Source organism: Vipera ursinii (genome assembly GCF_947247035.1).
Source record: "Vipera ursinii genome assembly, chromosome: 1".
NCBI lineage: Eukaryota > Metazoa > Chordata > Lepidosauria > Squamata > Viperidae > Vipera > Vipera ursinii.
The window spans coordinates 335,602,363-335,611,560 of NC_139512.1; the positions used below are offsets into that span (position 1 = coordinate 335,602,363).

The 9,198-nt window shown below is 44.3% G+C and overlaps 1 protein-coding gene across 3 annotated transcripts; it reads right to left on the minus strand.

Annotated features, from left to right (window-relative positions):
• Positions 1-132: 132 nt before the first annotated feature.
• EIF2B4 (eukaryotic translation initiation factor 2B subunit delta) lies at positions 133-8,674 on the minus strand. 3 transcript variants are annotated; one of them, XM_083379606.1, is made up of 12 exons: positions 8,452-8,674; positions 8,206-8,332; positions 7,817-8,020; positions 7,649-7,728; positions 5,049-5,140; positions 4,387-4,501; positions 3,395-3,471; positions 3,203-3,305; positions 2,561-2,688; positions 1,666-1,843; positions 1,133-1,313; positions 133-366 (listed from the first exon to the last, which is right to left on the minus strand). In XM_083379606.1, the coding sequence occupies exons 1-12, from the start codon at positions 8,491-8,493 to the stop codon at positions 167-169; spliced, it is 1,527 nt and encodes a 508-aa protein (XP_083235732.1). In that variant the 5' UTR covers positions 8,494-8,674; the 3' UTR covers positions 133-166. The 3 variants fall into 3 exon arrangements, with proteins under 3 accessions (XP_083235732.1, XP_083235731.1, XP_083235733.1); XM_083379605.1 differs by having other exon boundaries at positions 8,185-8,332; XM_083379607.1 differs by lacking the exons at positions 7,817-8,020; positions 8,206-8,332; positions 8,452-8,674 and having other exon boundaries at positions 7,603-7,728.
• Positions 8,675-9,198: the final 524 nt, after the last annotated feature.

The following is a 9,198-nucleotide window of genomic DNA, read 5'->3' on the forward strand; positions in this document are numbered from 1 at the left end:
CCAAATAAACCAGAGAATAGCTGAACATAAATTACTTAAGTCCTGGACAAGGATTCAGTTGATTCTCCCAGAGTCGGGAATCCTGTTTCACTCAGGTGTTCACACAATGCGATATATAAACGGAGGCATGGAGCAGAGACACGCAGGTTTATTCACTCTCCCAACATTACTGCTCTACATTCTTGACACGCAGAACAACAGGAACAGAAGTGCAAGGGATCATCCCCAACTCTGTAATGACCAGATCCACCAACTCTAGAGGGGTCACATCATAGACTAAATTGAGAAGGCGCAACGATTTGCTTTCCTGCCAGTTGGACAATGGACTCCTCTTTCCTTTTGACCCAATCAGGTCATCTGGATCATCTGCAAACATAGGAACAGGGGCCAGTTAGGAAAGCACTGGTTCTTTCTCAAAGCAGCATGGGCCAAGATTTCTCCCTCTTGTTGGACAAGTCCTAAGGCTATTGTTTCCTACCCTTTCCTTTTGCACATTCTGATGCTTACTTTGCTTCAGGGTTTGTGCTTTTGTAAATCATGGGCTAGTCCAGGGGTCGGCAACCTCGGCTCTTTTATGACTCGTGGACTTCAACTCCCAGAATTCCTGAGCCAGCTATGCTGGCTCAGGAATTCTGGGAGTTGAAGTCCACGAGTCATAAAAGAGCCGAGGTTGCCGACCCCTGGGCTAGTCACTCCCCTAAGCTAATCTAATTCATAACATTGATTTGAGATGAGCATGTGCTTCAATTCTCAGTGGTCTTGAGGAATGAAAGTGACATGAAACAAAACAGAAAATGGTAGCCTGACTTTTCTATGCAAGCTTTTCCCATTAAAGGGACGATTTTTGGGGCTCTCACTTGTATCAGTCCAAATGCTGAGATCAACAAAAGACTACCCACTACCTCCAGGAATCTATATGAAAAATGGCTAACCTTCCACAAAATAGTCAAATCTGCCTTGTCCAGAGAACTCAATATTTTAAAATTAAAAATGCCATTTTTTTATTTTTGGCATTTGCAATATTGTGCGATAATATGCACAACATTGCATATTATTGCAATACTGTTGCATATTATTGCATACTATTGGTCTGCCATCCAAAAAGATACCTGAGGCTTGCCCCCAGACATACCAAGTTCATTGGAGACAAAGGAGTCGGTCTGAACCCGATCACAGAACTTGTAGGTCTCACAGCAGACTAGTACAGACACATTATAGGCCTTGGAAAGCAGTGCAATTTGTGAGGTGCCCATACGTGACATCACTGACCCATTGGCTAATAGTGCATGAGCCCCTAACAGCACTTTGGAAACCTGCGGAGAGAGGGGGGGAGGGAGGGAGGGGGAGAGAGAGAGGGAGGTATTTCACTTATTTTATAACCATCTGTAGCCTTTATTTACTAAAAAGATGCCCATAATTCTTAACACTATCCCATTTCAAATCCATTACAAATCCAATGATTAAGAACTCCCAGGGAATCCCTGGTTACCAACGTGGAAACTGGACAAGTGGGGCAGCATATAAATTTAATAAATAATAATCAGAACCTACTGGTCTGATACACTCTCTTTTTCAGCCTCCGGATTCTGCCTCTACCCCACAAAATTCACTTTTCAGTTCTTCTACCAACACTTCTCTACCCATGTCACATTTCAAAGGTCCTACCTCAGGTAACACGTAGGAGATGGCATTGATCAGCACGTAGCTGCAGCGGACTCCCTGTTTCACCAGGCGGCACAGTGTCTCCCGGCCTTCTAACCGTGGCTGACTGTCCACTACCACCACTCGGAAGGCACGATGATTGGCATGAGCCTCACAGAGAATGCGGCTCACCAAGGACGAGCTACCAACAAACATGAGCAGAGATACACCAATGAGGAACTTACCCAGACAACATTTCATTTGGCCAACTTTTGGAAACCCAGGATGCCTTTGCTCTCAGACTTGGAAATCTCTGTCTCTTCTTCCCTTACTTTAACTCAAATATAAGATGATATTAGCCCCTAGTCTAGGTAGATCAGATCAGGAAGGCTAAAACTGCTTTTGTTCAAACTAGCTACAACAACACAATTTTCCAAATTGATTCTGCTGTACCTCCCCCCCACACACACACTTTTTATAGTTCAGTGAGTTAGGCAGATATCTACCTGAACCACTTCTCAATGGTATTTCATTCTGTACTTTAAAAATGCTTTAACTTCTTTTGACCAGGTAACAATTGCTGCATATCTCCAACAAAGTCATTATATGCTTTACAGATAAAGTGTTCTGAACTGCACTGATTGCTGTGAGCACAGTATAAGATCTAGCTAAGGTTATGAATTCCATACAAACTTCCCGGGAGGCAACGTATCGTCTTCTGGCATTGCTACCATGGCTACAATCACCCACTCTTTACACAACAGTACTATTGCTTTGTTTTGCAGAGCCTGCCAGACACCTTTCGTTGTTCATTCCCATCATCATTTCACATCCAGGACAGCAGCTTAGATTCTGAAGAGCATCATTCAGATAAGAACCATGTTGTTTTTCTTCCCCCACCCCAAGCACAACTCCATACCATCCATAGACAAGGATGACGTCACCATCGTTGATCTTCTCAAAGGCAAATTTGGAAATGGCTTCAGCTGCCAGAAAAATCTTCTCCCGCTCATATTTGTCAATTGTCTCCTGAAGTTGCTCCTTGGCCTATTCCCAAGAGACAGTCGGTCATGTGTGGTCAGTCCCCTCCCTGCTTACTGTGCTCAGCTGGATGCATTTCTTGTATTTGATATAATGGATAAACTTCCTATAACTGCTTGATATTGTAGGCATGTTATTTTATTATTTTGAAATTGTCAGTAAATAAATGAATCTTTCCCACAATATCTAAGCTAGATCTCCTGCTTATCCCTTGGAGAATAAGAAAAAAGCTCTGGTTTCCCACCCTGTGATATTGAGCATGACAACATTTCTTTGGAAAATGAAAAAGATAAGCCTGAACAATAAATTTTGGGGCAATAACCGAAAAGACCAAAACATTGGCAAGATGAAGGGCTAACGATCTATGCCAACCTGAACTGATAATGACATTCCCAGGAAAGGGAGCAAAGTGGAAGGAAAAAAAGCCATCACCCTGCACACCATGCTACATTCCATGCTACATTCAGAATATCAACCAGCATCAGAGTTTGTAAGTTTGAGTTTGTAAGTTTGAATTCACCTTCTCTTCTCGTATGGTCCCTGGCAGTGAGGAGATCTCCTTCTTAAGAAATTTGATGGCATTGCCCATGCTGGCAGAGAGGGGCCTGCACTGAGTCAGGAAGCTGCAGAAGAAAGGCACACTCAGCTCAGCATCAGAAGCACCTTTCCACCTCCAGATGTCCAAAAGGGGAAATCCCTTGTTCCCAATCACCTGATGTAAGGTTTCAGCTTGTGTACAAGATCCCGTGAAAGTTCCTCGTTGGCCGGAGTGGTATAGTCTCTAATCACCTGAAGGACAGGAGAAAAGAGAAGCTGCAAACTTGCAAAGCTAAAAACCCAACATGAACAGGAGATGAGTCCTACGGCAGATCAAGTCAAGGTGAGTTTACCCAAGTCTGGCAACTTGTTTCCCATGTTAGCTAATCAGAGGCTACTGTGGGAGTCCATCTGAAATCAATGGAGACAACTGCTATTGTCTACAGTATTATTTTGCTCCCCAGCAAAACAGGTTCTGTTAGAGCTGAGAAGCTGCATATAGCCATTGATCTCTTCCTTCTCCAGGAATCTATTAAATTCTTTTAAACCAGCGAAGCCTATGACTATTCCATCTATACTATCCAATGAATAGTATATTCATTTTCTTCTGAGAATGTGTTTACCTAGTCAGGAATTTTAGACCAGGGGTCCTCAATCCCTGGGCTGTAGTCCACTACTGAGCCTTGAGCTGTTTGGAACTGGGCCGTTGCAGACATGGCAGACAAGTGCACGCATCCCCACTTGTACCAGCAGTGGGGGAGCATGTGTGCGCGTGCTCCATTTGCGTGAGTGGTGGGCAAATTGTAATACATGTTTTGAACTGTAAGCCACCCAAAGTCGTTTGCTGAGATGGGCAACAGTGGAAATCAAATAAATAAATATTTTTAAAAAAATCTCAGAAGATGGATGACACACTAGTGTTTGATACTGTTCTCAAGAAGACAACATAGGTGTGTCAGTGCCATCATGTGACCATACAGTCAAGAGGAATGGATCTTGACTCAAGAAAGACTATCTTACAGTCCGTTACATTAGGTAAACCAAGGAAGGGAAAGATGCTTCATACATGTTTATTATAACTATTTCCTGTTTTAGTACTAGTTCTTCCAATGAGAAGAGATCCAGACTGCTCTAAACAATACTTTTAACTCCCTTCTTCAGCAATACCTGTTTGAAAACTTTTAAGAGTGCAATACACCGAGCATTGGAGCCATTAATGATGCCCTGAGAGTACTGGAGGCCAAGACGCACCACTGCAGGGTGGATGGTGGAAACCGGGATGCTGCAGGTAAAAAAATTGTGGATTACTACATATCAACTCAACACTCCCTAATAAAACTGGCACTCTTTGCACAGTGTCCATCATGTCAAAGCCCAACTACATGTTATTTTCAAGAAAGAAAATATTCTTACTCATCTTTTTCTCCCATCTTTTTGAAATACCATAAAAGAGAGGTGATCTGAATAAAATTATAAAGAATAAAGAATATAGATCCTGAAATAGCTGAGAAGCACTTTCAGAGGAAGAAAAGAGGAAGATAAACTTTAACTAAAGCACTTTGCCTTGAAACCTTGTACTAGGATGGAATCTAAGCATAGAAACTTCCCAAGGCAGGGCAGCAGGAAGAGAGCTCTGATCTAACCAGGCCAATTTCATTGAGCAGAGAATATGGTTCTTGGTTTTGTGACCTCTACTCTTCCTTCTTTTCTCTAGGAACAGTCTAAAAAATGTCCTCCCAACATCATTTATGAACATTTCAAAGTGCTATGATAAAGCCCCTTTAAGTTCAGGGAACTCACCTCATCTGTTGTGGTTCATAGGCACTCACCTCATCTGTTGTGTAAGTAACTCTTTGCGACTATACTGATGCAAGTGGGAGAACAGACTAACTTTGGCACCATAATCTGGCCTCATAGGGACCTGCAGACATGGGGGGAAAATCAGTCTAAGCATGGAAGGTGATCAGTCGACCATATATCACCACCACCTGTGGTGAGCTGCCTCTTAATAGGAATCTTTCACACAATTTTCCTACCCCATAAGTATTTTAATTTGTGCAGTGCTTTGTGCAGTTATGTCTCTTTCAACTAAGACATTTTAATCAAGACCAGTTAACAAAATGGAGCATTTTTACAGGAACCCAGATCGCTGGACCCAATATACCATTTCTTAAAAGCCATAATGGTTAAACAAAGATCAGGAATTTCAGAAAGAAGCTAAAATCTTGGCAAAAGCAAAGTCAGAGAAAAGTGAGGGGCTACCTCAATAGATTTGGACTTCAGCAGTTCTTGACCACGCAAACCCTGGTTTATAGTTTCTTAGCTACTTCCTAAATAGTTGAGCTGGAGAAAATGTAAACATTTTCATATCACTACAGACCATACAAAGTGTGCAAAAGGGGTTACAGTGTATGTTAATGTAAAAATAACAATTCAGGCATCTCTCTAGGAAAAAAGGCCCATCTCTCTCCTATGGAGGCAGATAAATGAAGGTTGGCTACTATTTCTCTAAGAAGCCAAGCAAAAAGTCACATTTGGTTGAGCGGGTGGTTATATATTTATTTATTTGATTTATATACCGCCCTTCTCCCGAAGGACTCAGGGCGGTGTACAGGGCAATAAAAATAAGAATACAGGATACAAGATTTAAAGTTAAATGATTGTGCCCAATGTAGTAAGTTAGTTAAGAACAATGTTAAAACCCCAAACCCATCAGACCAGGCCGGCTTGTTCGAATAGATAAGTTTTTAGATCACGCCGGAAGGAGCGAAGGTCGGGGGCCATCCAAATAAACCTCTGTTTGGTTATCAATGACAGACACTCGCAGATACAGAACATTTATTATACATATTATTAGAAAACTACAACATTATATCACTTTTTGACATAATCACCATTCAGATTGAGGCACTTGTCATAAAGTCTTACAAGGTTTGAAATTTCTTAGTAGTCACTCAGCGCTAAATCTGGGCTATAGGGATGATCAAAAACATCCCAGCGGAACTGCTTCAAAAATTCTTGGTGCATCTAGCAGTGTGTGGGCGAGCATTATCATGAACCAACACCACACAGGAAGTGGTGCCATAGAAAATCCCGCCAAATGTGAAGATGCCAAAGGAGTACTGCTAGTGAAGTTCATGGAGTGTGGTTTCGACCATCAATTCAGAAGCCTACTGTGAAACATTACGAAAACTGAGACAAGCCATCCATAACAAGCGTCGGGGCATGCTGACTTCCCGTGTGTTGTTTCACAATGTTCACCCGCACATCACTGGACGCACCCAAGAACTTTTGAAGCAGTTCCATTGGGATGTTTTTGATCACACACACCCCTACAGCCCAAATTTGGTGCCAAGCAACTACTACTAAGGATTTTCAAACCTTGTAAGACGTTATGACAAGTACCTCAATTTGAATGGTGATTATATCCAAAAGAAATGTAAAGTTGTAGTTTTCTAATGTGTATAATAAAAGTTCTGTATCTGTGTCTGTCATTGATAACCAAATGGAGGTTTATTTCCGAATTGCCCTCATAAATGATTTAATTGAACTAAATCAAGAAATATGCCTTGTAAAGGTATTTTTTGACATCTTCATTGTCCTCATTTATTGAATTTATGTCTCCCAAGTCCGAGACTCTTCATATTTTTCAGAGTTGCCTCTTCTAATCAAGCACAAAATGTTTTAGTGTTAAATCTTTAAAGAAACCAGGGATGAACTAGACTAGAGGGAGATACTCAAGCTGGCTTTTCTTTGAGGAAGTTAGATAGGATTTGTTTGGCTCCTTAGTTCTCAACACTAAAAAGGCAGTTGAGCATAATGATCTCAACAGCACTAAAGAAACACAATTGCTACCTGCACATATGTGGTGCCCAAACTAATAATAGCATATACAAACATAATATATAATACATATTATATAATATACAATAATATACCAGGAATGAATATCTACAGTGCTCAGTGAAGCAGATCTATGACTCTACAGGTAATCCTCAATTTAAGATTGTAACTGATCCCAGAATTACAGTCGTAAGTCATTGTGATTGTAAATTGATGCATCATGTGACCAGGGCAGATTTTTGGGAGGCAATAATTAGGTGAACATTGCAATCATTAAGGGAATCAATTTTATTGAATTGGTGTTTTTTGAAGGAAACTGGAAATGTCAAAAACCAGCAAAAATGTTGCAGTCATGTGACTATGAGATGCAGCAAGTGATTGTAAAAGCTGGTTGCCAAGCTCCCAAAATGTGATCACATGACTGCAGGAGGATTGGGCCATTGTAACTTCAAACTGGCTGTAAGTACCTTAGGGGGAAGCCTGTCATAACTTTGAACTGTCATTGTCATAAGTTGAGGACTACTTGCATAGCTTATTTACCTCCACCTCTTCCAGCCACTATTCTTCACGGGGTCTGGAGTCCTACCTGCTGACGCTCCAACTTTTTGGCTAGCTTTTTTTGGGCAGCTGGATCATCCACCTGCACATGTTCTGGGAGCCTCTTGACTGTTGGGGAGAGAAGGGGGCAAAGCTCAGAAGATGAAGTTTTCTAGCTGGGTCACCAGCAACCTTTCCTTCCTGACACGAGCCTTACCTGGCTGGGCTTCATTGGGTCCTACCCGAGCCTTGGTAGGCAGGGCTGTCTGACTCGGATCCCCCTTCCGAGCTTGCTTCAACGCCCGATCGGCCTCTTGCTTGGCCCGGCGCTCAGCTCGCAACTCAGCCTTACTTTTGCCCAGGCCCGCCCGCTCATCACCGCAGGCTTTGTCAGGAGGACCCGGCGTCGTAGCTTCTGGTCCTAAACCCAAAGGAGAAGGAAGGAGAAGATGACGAGATAAGCGGAGGCCCACGCCGTCCATTCCGCCAGGGAGCTCCGGCCAATCGTCTCCCTCCGCAGCTCAGACTGAGAAAAAAGGAGCGACCCCCACCCCCCCAAACCCTCCTTCTTCGCCCCTCTGGAACCTGGCGGAGGCAGCTGCCCACCAGGCGTGGGACCGGGGTGGGCGATCCCATCGGGGGGCAGCTTGGGCTCCTTCTCCGCTTCGCGGCGCTTTTTCTTCTGCTGCTTCTTCTCTTTCCGGAGCTGCAACTTGCCCTCCGCGCTGGGCGCCTACGTGGAAGATAAGGAGATAACCGCGGGAGGGGGACTGAGAGAGCTGAGGTCTTCCCACAACCTGCCGCCGGCCAGATGCTCATCCGATCCCGCCACGCGCCCCCTTTCCCAAGTACCTGGCTGCGCTCAGGGGCCTCGCAGCTCCCCGGCTCCGCCATAGCTACTCCGCTGGCTCCGCCCTGACCTCACCCGGCAGTGTCAGCCACAGCGCCTCCTGCTGCCCAGAGCGGGCACGTCAGGGAGCATCTCGCCTTCTCTCCGGGCTCCCGGGCACCCAGGTGGCTTCGCCGTAGCCTCCCGGATTGGGCAGGGGACCGAAGAGCCACCCCCTCCTTTGTCCGGCGGGCTGTACTGGGGAAAAAAAAAACACGGTTCGGGCGTGTGGCGCAAGTGGCAGCTCGCCCCGTAGAGTCCGCGAACCGAAGGGTTTCCGCGGGCAACTTTGCTGCTGCGACGTGGAGGTTAATAGCTGATGGGCAGGCATGTGGTTGCCTGGCTCCACACACCACGCCAATAAATAAATCACAATGGCTGTGTTCGGCAATTATGCACTATCAAGCGAACTCTATTTTGTTGCTCCCCACAACGTATTAAGAAAGACAGCCGCAGCATTTCTACGATTTGTCTTCGGTGCATGGTGCAATCTATTCGCACTGACCACCCCGAGTTCTCCGACGCAAGCTGATGGAGATGAGACGGAGAGTCCTCTCGGCCTCTCAGTATTGCTTATTGCAGTATTGCTTATTGCTTATTGTATCTCTTTACTCTCCTACCATCGGGTAGGAGATATAGGAGTATAGCCAGCCGCACCAACAGGCTGAAAAACAGCTTTTATCCGTGGGCTGTTAGGCTTTTGAATGAGA